General features: G+C 57.8%; 1 protein-coding gene across 1 annotated transcript in view; it reads left to right on the forward strand.

The window, feature by feature from the left end:
• RPTOR (regulatory associated protein of MTOR complex 1) overlaps positions 1–13,652 on the forward strand; it is a 316,629-nt gene that overhangs the window by 114,828 nt on the left and 188,149 nt on the right. The window contains exon 4 of the mRNA XM_080826085.1: positions 11,167–11,325. Within this exon, the coding sequence (XP_080682211.1) occupies positions 11,167–11,325 (159 nt within the window). The remainder of the gene's footprint in view (positions 1–11,166; positions 11,326–13,652) is intronic.

Here is a 13,652-nt window from a genome sequence, read left to right on the forward strand (position 1 = left end):
CAAAATCGTGAGTGGGCTTCCCCCAGAGGTACGCAGTCTGGGGTGTGTGTTTGTCTTCATTAATGCGATGTAGAAGCTTAACCGTTGCATCTGTTAACTGTTGGTGCGCACACGGTTTCGTCTTGGGCCAGTGGGGCCTCTTGAATGTGGCCCCCGAGTCTTTTCGAGACCGCTCTAGCCATCTTCCCTGTCGGGTATGTCCACTTCCTGCTCTAGGCCTGCAGTCACCAGGTCCCTGAGGAGTCCTGGCTTCCGTTAGTAGGGATGGTATTTAGAGAGCTTAATCTGGCCCCCAGGGGTGCTCACTGCTCACACTCAGACCATCCCCCCACCCCCGCTCTTCCATTTTAAAGATAGAACTTGTCGTGAGCTCCTACTGCTTCAGTTTCAGGGCTGCAAGGTTTTACCTAATCCCATGGGTCTTACAGCCGTATCTGCTTGCTCCCACACGGAACGTTGGGATTTTTCACGGGCATCCACGTGATTAGTCATATCTTGTACCCCACACCACACGCAACACTTGCGGGAAGCAGCACCAGCGCTACCCGCAGTGTTTTTACCCGAAACTGTTCACAGCGTGTCTGTGGCTCCTTCCGTGGTCGGGCGTGGCTGGGGAGTCGGGTCGTTCACTTTAAACCACACGGAGGGTTTCCTCTCTGTCTGGAATACAGCCAGCCAGATGCACAGTTGAGTTCATTTGTGTCATTTGACTCACGGTTTTTAAGGACTGCTTTCTAAAAATGCTAATTTTGCTTGGTAGGCAAAATATTTAGTGGCTCCCAGGTCAAATACACAAAACAAGGTACATTCCAAAGAGTCTATCCCTGTCCTTGTCTTTCTTTTTTTAAAGTCAGCTCCACGCCCAGCACGAAGCCCAGTGTGGGTGGGGCTTGAACTCAGGACCTTGCGATCAGGACCCGAGCCGAGATGAAGAGTCGGACCCTTGGCCAACTGAGCCCCCCAGGCACCCCGTCCTGTCCCCTTCGTCCTGTGTCTGGCTTCCTTCTGTGGCGAGCCCGTTAACATTTCCCAGCGCACACGTATGTAAAGGTGTGTCTCTTTACACACACTCATGTTTGCTTCTTTCTTGCGTAAATGGGAGTATCGTGTACACAGTTTTCTCCGTCTTGCTATTTTCACCTTATTAGATTAGAACCGGTGTGTCCTCCCTAGAATTAAGGCTTCAGTTTTTCCTTGAAAGTGGGTTTCCCAAATGGGCACTGTTGACCTTTTGGGCCAGATGTGTTGTCCTTGTGGCAACAGTGACCCCCTCCCCTGCCGTGCCGTGAGGACGGTTGTGGGATGTTTGGCACCTTCCCTGGCATTTATCCGTCAGGTGCCAGGAGCCCCATCCCCGCCTTCCGTGCACTGAGGCTGTGTCTGGACCTCACCAGACTCCCCGGGGGCAGAAGGCTCCCTGCTGAGAGCAGGATGTCCTGGGGGCTCTGCAGGGACCACGTGGGCCCCTTTGTTGCAGAAGTGGACTCAGACCCTATCCAGAAGTTCTGGCTTCTGCTTTTGGATTTGGACCACTGAACCGTCTCTCGTGGGTCTCTGCTGCGTCTCTAGCGTGTTAAGGAAGGAAGGAAGGGTTGTTACTGAGTAATACAAAGCAGAGAGAGGCGAGGGTTTGGTAAGTTTCACGTGAAACTGCTCTTACGGGGAAGATACGTGTTGAAACCTGAGATGTGACTGAGAAAATAGCCTTGAGCAGCGGTTCACAGATGCAGCATGTGAAGGGCCTCATGGCTCCCTGCCACACGTGCACGCCACGGGTCCCCCTGCTGTCCCCATAGTCCAGCTGGACAGTTGGGAGGCTGTGGGAAGGAGCCAGGACCAGCCTTGGTCAGGCTGCCAAGGGCCAGCGAAACCGTCCCAAGTATACCGTCCTCAAAACCATGGGTGGGGCGGACGAGCTCAAGGCTGGAGGGCAGCGGCCAACGCCTCGGGGATGGCACGGTGGGGATGGCGGGGGCAGTGGGGAGCAGCTGCAGAGGCCACAGCTCACCTGCGCACGTCGTGCCCAGACTTCCGATGCCCCACGTGGAAATCAGATTAGGGCTGACAGGATCGTCGTGAACAACACGCACCTAATGGGAATGAGAAATTTCCTTGAAAAGTAAATAAATGGGATCAGCAAGCGTGCTTCTGTGACAGCCGGAGATCTGGGTTTCCAGCCGCAGCCAGAGGACGATGGGCTCGGCTAGTCTGGCCGTCCTGCCAGCTGCCGCTGGGCCTGTGGGCAGCCCTCTCCGGGGCTTTGCTCTGAGTGGACTTGTGGGGTCAAAGCATCAGGCAGCCATCACTCTATGCCGAATCACTTTGGTGGCTGTTTCTCTGGATGAATCGGAGCGTGGTTAAGATGATGGGCGAGCCCGGGGTTGCGGCCCCAGCTGACTGTGCTGCTGGCCTGGTCTGGCAGCCATTTAACAAACACTATTTCCTCCTCAGTGTGAGGCGTCTCAGCGCTCCGAGTGTGTTTACTTCCTTACCCGTTTTGTTACTGTTAGGGATGACATGGCCTACGGTGGCGAAGAGGGCTGTTTTTAGCTCTCTGCCGGCCGCGGCAGTGGCACAGACAGGCTGCAGACCTGGTGTGCCCGTGTCCCTGTGTCCCTGGATGCCCTAGTCCTGGGGCCCTGGGGCCCAGTCTCCCCTGCCCCTGCCGGGCAGCTCTGTAACTAGCAGTTACAGACCCCGCTGGGAGGTGGTCTGGCATTAACGGCAGGAGGGAGCAGTGTTTTCAGAGCTAACGTGCTATTTGGAAATGGACAAAAATCAGTAGCAGAGAGAGGTTTCGGCTGCTTTGTTCCCTTGGCTCCGCGAGAGCCTTGCTGGGCTGTGTGCGGTTCCTGGCTCTGCTGCCCAGTCAGGGCATGCTCTCCGGCTCTGCCGAGGTTTCCACCCCTCGTGAGATAGGGGGGCAGGGTTCCCAGGTGGGGCCCAGAGGCCATGTTCAGCCATACAGGAGCATCACGTTGGGGTGGCCAGACCTAGCCCTCTGTCTTCTTGTTCCCTGCTTGCCCCCGTTTGCGCCTGCGTGAGCGAGCTCAGCGGTCGTCTCCGCGTCTCCACTGATGGGCTCAGGGTACTGACTAGTAAAACCTCGGAGTCTGGCTTAGAAATGGGCCCTGCCCGCACACTGTGTGTGGCCCGTGGTAGTCACCGACCCTCCCTGCGTCTCAGCTCCCGTCTGTAGAACAGGCGTCCGGCTGCTTTGTGTGGTGCTCGTGCGGCAGGCGAGTGGGGGTGAGTGAGGGCTCAGGATGGTCGCTGGCGCGTCCTCTGTGCGGCGCACGCCGCCCTCTGCCCTCCCCTTTTTGCCCGTGTTTTCCAGGTCCTCTGCTGTGCGTTTGCTCAGGTTGTCCTCAGGCTCTGAGGCGCACAGGGCCAAATGGGGTTCGCTGTTTTTGGAGGAGGGAGCTGAGGTTTGGTTTGATTCCCATACTTTCCCAGGGTGTGGCTGGTAACTTGCTGGTCTGGGGCTGAGTCTCAAGCCTTGCGTCTCGGGGACCCTCACTGTAGTGGGGGGAGGGGACTTACCAGTGGGCACAGTAGACCCTCCCCTCTGCAGCTCCTGTCCAGCACCGAGTGGCAAGGCCTGGGAGCTCAACAGGGACTGTGCCCAAGCGGGGAGGAGACCCTGGCAGAGCTGCCATCTGGGTGCGGAGGGAGGGGGAGAGGGGAGACCCACCCCGGAGGGGCCTCGCTGAGACGGGAATTGCCGCTAGCCTGTCGGGCGTGTCACTGTCCAGGGCGGACACCTGTCTTAGCCAGTCAGAGCCTGTCGGAGACACCACTGCCCTGGGCAGATCTTGGTGGGGTGTGTGGGGTGGAAAACCTGGAAATAGGGGCTCCTGGGTGGCTCAGTGGGTTAAAGCCTCTGCCTTCAGCACAGGTCATGATCTCAGGGTCCTGGGATCGAGCCCCGCATCGGGCTCTCTGCTCAGTGGGGAGCCTGCTTCCTCCTCTCTCTCTGCCTGCCTCTCTGCCTGCCTCTCTGCCTGCTTGTGGTCTCTCTCTGTCAAATAAATAAATAAAATCTTAAAAAAAAAAAAGCTGGAAATATTTGTGTTACCGGCTATGCTAGCTGAAGTCAACGAAGTTGGACCAGGGCCTGCTGGGAGCCGACAGAGCTTTGTGAACCAAGAGGCGGGGTCTTTGAAGGACCAAAAATATGGCTTGGAGATAATTGACTACTCAGGCGTAGAGGGGAGCCCTGGACCATCGAAGCAAACAAGCATGTAGTGCAGTCAGAGCTGTCTGCGGGGGTAGCACGGCGAGGCGCGAGGGCGAGCCCCGCCGTTCACTGGAGCGCTGCCCCGCGAAGGCGGGTGGCCTTCCGGAGCCAGACCCTCCTGAGGGGTCACTGGAAAGGAACATTCCGTTTCCATGAGCTGAAATTCCAGAATAACAGGAAAAGGTCCTAGGAATAGCTAGAAAGTGATGGGTGACACCTGTGTGTCCAAGTTCACCCTTTCTGCTTCTGAAAAACAAATGACCTCCATTGTGCCCATACGGGAGACCAGGACTCAGCTTACCCGGGTGTACCTTGCGGGCGAGAAGGACAGGGCATGGCTGCCGCCCTCGTGGCCGGGCCGTGACTCAGGAAGACTCTGGTCTCCACCCTGCCGTGGGCTCTGGCTGCCTTATTTTGTTTGGTTTTCACGAGATGGTTTTAATTAGTCTCAGATCAGTCTTTCGGTGACGAGTTTGCAGAGGATACTGGTCACACTCTGTGTCCGTGTGGGTGCCCAGAGCCAGTGCCGCATCCACCATTGGCTTGAGCCCCGGGAGTGAGGCCTTGGGGTGGCGCAGCTCCTCGGGGACGGTTATTGGCTGAGACACGGCTGCTTGCCGCCTGTTTAGGCTGCAGGGACCCGGTGTTCCGGCGGGACTCCGAAGATAAGTGGCAGCTTTTGTTGTTGTTGATTTCTCTTTAAATGAGAGGATTTGGGGGGAGACCAACGTTATAATAATGTCAGCAAAAATTATGCAGATAGCATCTCACAGTGAAACACTGGAACAGCGACAGAGAGAAGGAGATATGTGGACGGATGGGGACATCGAATCTGGGCTGTGCAGCAGCCTTCCTGCTGGCAGACTGGCCCCGGGCTGGGCCCTGCTGGGTTATGTGGGGATAGCGGAGCTCTGCGGCGGTCAGTCTCAGGGAAACGATGGCTTAATAAAGTCAGTGTCGTTCAGACACACGCTCGGGAATTCAGGCCCCACAGTTTTCCCGTGTGACTTCTGTGCGTCCAGAGGTCGGGACTCGGGGGACTTCAGAGGGTCTGTCTTCCCTGGCGTGTTGTCTGGAAGGCGAGGCTGGTCCGTATGGAAGGATCCCGATCCCGTGTCATTCCCGCAGAGAAGTCGAGAAGCAGCCCCTGGAGGGCAGCAGGGCTGCGGGGAGCTGCGGCAGGAGGCGGGCGTTTGTGCAGGCTTGGGCAGGGAGATGGGGCTGCCCAGGGAGGGCAGTGTGTGGGCAGAGGTCTCAAGTCGTGAAGGGCACGGCCTCACCAGACCTGCAGATAGCCTGTGGGGGCGCATGGGGGAGGGGCTGTGTGCCGTGCCCAGGCATGGCTGTGCTCCTGGGGGCAGTGGACATCCCCACCAAGGATTTGCTTTTAGAAGGCAAATGGCCTGATTGTGTGCTTGGAAAAGAAGCTCTGCCAGCCTGGACAGACTCGGAGAGTGGCTAGTCTGGGGGCCTGAGGACCCTTAGGGGCGTTTGACCCTGGATAAAGGAAGAGACGGGCCAGCCCTGTGTGAGTGACATGCCACAGGCCCGGAGACCCCTGGACAAAGGGCCCGTGAGAGGGGGAGCAGAAGGACAGTGGGCTTGAGGTGTGCGGCCTGGGTGACTCAAAAAAGTGTGGATGCTGGGGATGAGGTAGGGAGCCCAGAGGGGTCGGCCAGCGCGGAGCAGGACAAGGAATCGCATCGTGGGTTTGTGCTCGAGGATGCTGCCCGGGGCCAGTGTGCCGCGTGAGAGACGGGAGGCCGAGTCACAGCCATGCCTGAGGTTTGAGGGAAGAGGCTGGACCAGGGAGAGAGGGGAGAGACAACAGGCTCAACAGTCTGAGGGAGGAGGCAGGGGAGGAGAGCCAGGTGAAGGCAGGACGGGGGGATTGGCTCTCCAGAGAGCGAGGGGCCGCCCGGGTCCCTGGAGACCTGGTTCGTGGCAGGAACCTCAGAGTGCTTGTCCGTGAAGGCTTGGTGACCCTACAGGACAGTCTGGGAACAAGAGGGACTTGCTGGAGCGGCTTGGAAAGGAGAGGTCCACGATCTCACGCGCGTGGAGCGCCCTCAGCGCGCACGTAGGCCTGCCCGTGCGTGGTGCCGTGCCGTTCTCGCACCGGCCCTCCAGCCGAGGGAGAGGAATGCGACTCGGCCGGTCGGCCACCCGCCCCCTCTTTCTGTCCCGTCAGTGTTGGACGTTCGTTTGCTCCCTTCCCCTTAGCCTTTGTCGCTGGAAGACCCCTTGCCGTCCGGCACCGGGAGCCCGGCGGGGGCACTGCTGCTTCTCCACCCCTTGTCTCCAAGGAGCTGTCGCAGTGGGGAAATGTCTTTTAAGGACTTTTCCTGCCATTACAAACCTTGGAAGACATATACATTTGCCAGTGACAAAGTGAATCTCCTTTCCTTTGGTCTCTGCCTGCAGACAGCACTCCTTGTTTCCTACACCAGACAGACAGCTGGTCCCTCGGGAGGGTCACCTGTCTGCCCGGGCGGTCCCGCTCACAGGGAGTGTCAGCTGCGTCTCACTGCACTCCCCGAGCTGGCTGCGTCCGCGGGCGCCCGCGTTTGCCCCGGTCTGGAGTGGCAGAAGGTCATCGGTAGCCGAAGAGCTTGCGTGCTCCGTCCCAGCAGAGCAGAACACGTGGTGCAGAAACTCCAGTCCTCCGGCTCCCAGCTCCTTTTGAAGAAGCCCACTGGGCTTTGCACTCTCAAGTAGGAAGTCTGAATGGGTCACCTTTGGTTCCTACACAGTTACTTACTGAGTGCCAACTACGTGTCAGGCACTGCACTTACCCAAGGTGGCTGAGGTGACCAGGGAAATCACGATCCCGGCCTTTCCAGAACTTAGGTCAGGGCAGGAGAAAGGTGGAGGGAGGGCCGACAGGTGGGCAATGAGCAGACGGAGTCGGGGGCTGTCAGTGCTGTCGTTGGGGAGCTAGGTGTGCTGTGGGAGCATTTGGCATGGGGTACCTAACTTGAGTTTCTGCGGCCACCAGAAAGTGAGTTCTGGAGAAGTGACAGTTAACCTGATATTTGAAGAAGGAAGTGGAAATGTCTGGGCAGGACTTGGAATTGGGGTTAGAGGACGAATAGGAAGAGGGTCTGGCCGAGGGCTCGGAGGTGGGTAGGAGCGTGGACTTGAAAGATACTTCCTTGTGGTTGGAGCATAGACTCTCAGAAGTTGTAGAGACAAGGTTTGGTCAGGACTCATGGGCCACTCTAAAGAGCTTGCAGTGGGTCGGTGGGAAGCCATCAAAGGGTTTTCAGCAAGTGAGACGTACTGAGTGCTGAGTAGTGGGTTTGGATAGAGCAAAATAGTACTGGTGGGTTACTTGGGAAGTTTGAGTAATCTAAGAAATGGATGATGGTGGTGGTGATGATGAGATGGCTGGTGGTGGCGTTGGTGGTGAGGATGATGATGGCATCAGGGGTAGGGATGGTGGTGGTGGTAGTCATGGTGAGGATGATGGTGAGGATGATGGGGGTGGTGGTGATAGTGGTGGTGGTGGTGATGGTAGTGGTGAGGACGGTGAGGATGATGGTGGTAGTCATGGTGAGGATGGTGATGATGGTGTTGATGGTGATGGTCATGGTGAGGATGATGGTGATGGTGGTGTTGAGGATGGCAGTGGTGGTAGTCATGGTGAGGATGGTGAGGATGGTGAGGATGGTATTGAGGATGGTGATGGTGATGGTCATGGTGAGGATGATGGTGGTGGTAATGGTGGTGTTTAGGATGCTGATGGTGGTAGTCACGGTGAGGGTGTTGGTGGTAGTGGTGGTGCTGTTGGTGGTGAGGGTGGCAGTGGGGATGGTGATGAGGATGGTGGTGATGGTAGTGGCGACGGTGGTGGCACCTGCACTGGCTTGCCCTAGGTGGTGTTACTGGGAATGGAAAGGGCTTTTTGAGGGGTGGGGACATAAAGTCCCTGAACTGCCAGGGCCCGGAGCTTTCCCTACAGGGCTGCCATCTAGGACAGGCATCCCTCGAGCAGACCTGACCTTTCTCTCTGCCCTGCATTTCCCTGGAAGTCCTTCCTTCCTACTTAGGAAAGGGCAGAGAGTGAAACCTTTTCAAGTCCCCAGACCAGGGGCAAAACTGGCCCAAATTCGAACATTGCATTTGTTCCTCCTAGAGGGTCCTGAGAAAATCTCGGGGGGCATTTTCTTTCTCAAATCTGAGCTGAGATGTCATCGTCGCTGAGGGAGGATGGAAGGGTAGAAATGAGGTCACTGGCCCAGCTGGGTGAGGTGGCAGTGGTCTTCACTTGACACCCCAAGGAGACACAGGCCTCCTTGCTATGGGGTCTGCCAGGAGAGAAGACCCTGGAGCACTGCCCCTGACTCCCTGTGCTCTGGGTGCCCTGGTGGCATCCGGGGCGGCCTCGCCCGACTACGAGCGGCCACTGCACTGTCCGGGCCCTGGACTCTGTCCTCGCACGAGGAGGAGCCTGAGAAGAATATAGCTGCCCGGGGGACACAGAAGCTGGCTGTGGCTGCCCTGCTCAGGCCTCCTTAGTGCAGAAGGTTGCTGGATGTCAGCGAGGGGCCGGTGGCCATCACGAGGACAGGAGACACGGGGCCACGCGTTCCTTCATCCAGCCAAGGGGAAGCCTTTGTCTCCCCCCGTTGCCTCCTTCACAGGATCCACACGCGCCTGAACCACGTCTTGAGGTCTGGACTTGGAGCCGGAATGCCGACCACCACAAGCCGTGTTTGCGAGACTGTGGTATCTTTGTTTATGTCACTCACATGGTCATGGGTCCCGCAAGGGGCTTGGTCCTTCCTCTGCCGTTCATGTCCCTCGGACCATGGAGCTGGGATCCAGGCATTGTAGTTTCAAAACCAAACCGAACACGGTGTGGTGACATTTAATTTAGTGCTTCTCATTCCAAAGCCCTTAAAAATATTAATTAATTCCCATAAAACCCCAGGAGGCATATTATTCCTATCTGTAGTGCCTTTCATGCCAGTCCGTAATGGTCCTTTTGGTGCAGTAGGTGGGAAAGTGAGGCTAAATCATTTTTCTGCAGCCCCACGGGAGAAGACCTCGGTGGAGCCAAGGTCAGCAGTAATGAATCTAATTTTATGGCTGTCTCTGAGGAATGTCAACCCCGTGGCCTTGCATGTGATTTGGGGGAACCAGCACCCCCCTTTAGGACTGATCTCTGGGGGAGGCGGACCGTCCTTCCCCAGAGCTGGGACTTTGCAAACCTCAGTTCAATTGCCGCACGAAGGAGGCCAAGCTGAGAAGAGCCGTGAGCGAGCAGCGGGGGGGGCGCTTGGCATGTCCCCTCGAAACATGCCCAGCGGCCTGGGACCAGGACATCAGGCCCACAGAGCACACGGCCTCCTGCTGCCGGCGGATGGCGTGGCCTGTGGAAATTTCAGGGCGCCTTGCCGGGGAGCGGCTCCTGCCTGCCGTATGTTGGGGTTCTGTATTGGAGGAGCAGGAAAGCCACTGGCGAAGGATGCATGAAGTGAGGGGCTGCCGGTGCCTGGGGTTGAGCGCGGGGCCTTCTCCTCTAACCCACTCGCCGACTTCACGGCGTGCTTGTGCGGTGTGGTTTTGGGGGGCCCGTGTCTAAGTCGTCTCGGTAAGGTGTTCCCTGTCTGCCCCGGAGCTGGAGTTCACTCGTCAGCCACCTTCACCTCGTCTCGCGGCGTCAGCCCAAACCGAGCTGTTCGGGGCGTTAGGACTCCGTGCCCGGCTCTATCTCGCTCAGAGCACAGACCCGCGGTTTGTCGGGGAGGAGTCCGGAGCGCGAGCCTGTGTTGTTTTCGTTACTTTCGTTACTGTTTACTCTTTGGGATTCCAGAACAGGCAAGTGCCCGCCACCTAGACCCGGCGATGTCGCCGTGTTGTCGTCAGTCACTCGGCAGCTGTTTGCTGGTGACTGAGTGCGTCGTGAGGCTGTGGGAAGAATGCGGGCACAGAGCCAGTGCTGAGAGGCGCACCTGAGCCTGCCTCGTAGCTCCCGGTGTCAGTGGGCCTGACACGGTCACACACGGACACGTAACGACGGCTATGTGTCAGAGAGAGAAAAGATGGTCCGTCCTGCCTGGGGGTCCGGGGAGGGGCCATGCACCAGGGCTGGGGCCTCCACGACACGGGGTTGAGCCCCTGCTTTGATCCGGACCGTCTCCCCGCCAGTCGGCCCTTCGGAGCCCCCACGTGTGGGGACCCACAGCCTCCGTCAGCGTCAGGTGAACGCACGCTGCCCTGCCCGTGGAAGGAACTTGGCACCTCACATACGTGTGAACGTTCTCTCGGGCCTCCGGGGCGGCCCTCTTATTTTATGGGCAGCGTTCTGGCCTGTTTGGGGGAGACGCGGGGAGGGAAGACCACGTCCTCTAACCGCTTATCGTTCGTGTGCATTAGCGCTGTTGATGCAGAGTTGATTTCAGGTCCTGCTCATCTCGCGAATTCCTTCCGTTTGTCCGCGGGTCCGGGCTGGAGCCGGCGGGGGCTCAGCAGGGCCAACGTGGCCCGGAGGAGGGGGCAGGCAGCTTCCTTCCTCTGGCCGGCGCTTTCTCTCGGCGCTGCTGTGCCGCATCGGCCCGCAACCTCCTGCACTTTACCAAAGTATGCCTTTCCCCTTCCAGAGGATTTTTCTCAGGAGGCTTCGGTGTCTCCGAGAGATGCGGTTGCTGTCACAGTGGCTGGACCAGTTGCTCAGTGTGGCCATGCGGCCTTCACTCATCTCACGGGCTCATCACGCAACTCCCCGGGGGTGCTTGCTGGCTGGACGAAGCCCCACGGCCCCCCTGAGGGAGGCATCACCCAGGCTTACAGGCGGAGAGACTCGGGGTCACTTGTCCAGGGTCCCACGGCTGCTCAGCGCAAACTCAGGGTGGGGATGGGGCACGTACCCCGCGCATCCCTGACTCCACGGTGAGTTTTTTCATCTTCTTCCGCGACAGGCCCGGTACAAGCAGAGCCTCGACCCGACCGTGGACGAAGTGAAGAAGCTGTGCACGTCCTTACGCCGAAACGCCAAGGAGGAGCGGGTCCTCTTCCACTACAACGGCCACGGGGTGCCCAGGCCCACCGTGAACGGGGAGATCTGGGTCTTCAACAAGGTAGGAGCACGGTCAGAGGTTCGTGGGAGCCCTGCCCCTTCCTTCCGCTGCCCAGCCTCGTGTAGGTGTTGGTGGTCGGCCGTGGCTCCGCTGCTGGTCACCCCGCGTCCGCGGACCCAGACGCAGTGAGGTCGCACTGGGCCGTGCGGTGGGGAGCTGTGGGGTCATTTCCATCTCAGCTGTCAGGGCTGGGACAGGCACGAGACGCGTGGCCAGGAAATGTGGTCTGGAGGCCGTGGCGTGGTGCCCCTGACGTGGTGCCCACGGTGCACACTTCCCACCGCAGGCAGGACCTGCTTGTGCTTCTGCCGTGTGGGTCGCACGGTGACCGGGTTTCTCAGTTCGGTGAGTGTTCCTTTGAGAATCAGTGGTTTCCTTAGGGAAGAAAATGGTGCAGATTCCCAGGAGCTCACACCAGGCCACCTGCAGACACGGCCTCGGCTCCACGCTCCCCACGGCCAGGTGGGTGGCCTCCTGCAGCTCCTTAACCAACCATGGGGGGTGAATGCGACGGGTCGGTGACACCCTCCCACCATTTTCCTGGCCAGGAGTGGCGAGTCCCACCCCCCGCCCCGGCCCCATGGTGGGGCCACGCGCTCTCCTCGCACACGGTGTGCAGGGCAGTACCTGGAGGTGTGCCGTGTTGGGCACCACAGGGCTTTGGAGCCCCTGTGCCCCTCCGTAGCGCAGGCTCCCTCCTCCCCGCTGGGGTCACTGGCACAGCGGATCTCGGGTCATCATCACCTTGCCTTCCTTTGCAGCAGCTGCCCTTTTCTGTGGCCGTCCAGGCACGTTGGGTCTGGGTGTTTGCTGGCTGTCGGGATTGGGATCCTTTGGAGCCTGCTCCCGCCCCGGGTTACGCTCTGAGCATCTCTCCCTGCTGCTCCGGCACCTGGGCCCTTCCCTCAGGCCCACTGCGGGGACGTCTCAGACCTGCTCAGTGCCTTCTGTACAGGCAGATGTCTCCGTGGTTCCCGTGGTTTTCCTAAACTGCCCACCTTCCTGCCCAGCACTGTGGTCAGGACTTGGTTTTTCTGCTCAGTGGGGGGGTAATGCGGGTCTCCCCAAGGGCCGTGCCACTGAGTGCCTTCTGACCGGTGGTTGGCCGTGGAGCTTCCCCTTCTCGAAGTGCACGCTCCTCTCCGTTTTTCACTTGGGTTAGTGTGTCGTCTTCTTATTGATTTGGAAGAAATCTTCATATCCTGGGCAGCGACCCTTCATCATTTTTATGAATTGTGAGTGTCCTCTCTGAATTTATGGCTTGGTCTGTTGGTTTGCTTCTGCCTCTTAATGGCATCCCTTCGTAGCGGTTCTTTGTTTTCATGTGGTCATCGTGGTCAGTCTTCCTTTATGGTGTGGACATTTCGTGTCTTCCATAAGAAGTCCTCCCTCGTGCCAGGGTTGCAGAAGCGTTCCCCTAGATGATCTTCCAAAAGGCTTGTATTTTTGTCCGTTGCATTTAGGTCCCTAATCTGCCTGAAACAGGTTTTGTACGTACTATTAGGCAGGAGTTTATTCTCTGTTTTTGTTCCCCCCGCAATGGATACCTCCCAGTTCCATTATTATTTAATGCCAACTTTGAACAAAATCACGTTTCCACAGTGTGTGGGCACGTTCTGAGAGCTTTGCTCCATGGGTCTGCCTCTGCCAGGAAACTGTCCATGAGGCGGGTTCCCAGCGCTTGTGGTGTTCAGGGGAGCAGACCCCTCCTTGTTCTTCTTCAGTTCTTCTCGGCTGCCTTGGCCCTTACGTCTTCCTCTAAACCTGTGAGTCAACTTGTCCACCAGTTAATGAGTGGTGGGGGAGACTCAGGGTCTTTAAATGATGAGTCTGCCAAAGTTTGCTCTCCTTCTTTTTTTTTTTTTTTTAAGATTTTATTTATTTATTTGACAGAGATCACAAGCAGGCAGAAGGGGGGGGGGAGCAGGCTCCCCGCTGAGCAGAGAGCCCGATGTGGGGCTCGATCCCAGGACCCTGAGATCATGACTTGAGCTGAAGGCAGAGGCTTCACCCACTGAGCCACCCAGGCACCCCTATTTTTTTTTTTAAACATTTTATTTAATCATTTCATAGAGTAAGCACAAGCAGAGGGAAAAGTAGTCTCCTGCCAAGCAGAGAGCCCAATGTGGGGCTCGATCCCAGGACCCTGGTGTCATGACCTGAGCCGAAGGCAGAGGCTTCACCCACTGAGCCACCCAGGTGCCCCCAAACTATGTTCTTCTTAACTATCAGTAGTATTTCACAAAATAATTGTGATAATAATTTCACAGAAGTTTTAATCATTTGTTAGATATATTCCTGGCTGCTTTATATTTTTGATGTTATAA

Source organism: Martes martes (assembly GCF_963455335.1).
Source record: "Martes martes genome assembly, chromosome: 16".
NCBI lineage: Eukaryota > Metazoa > Chordata > Mammalia > Carnivora > Mustelidae > Martes > Martes martes.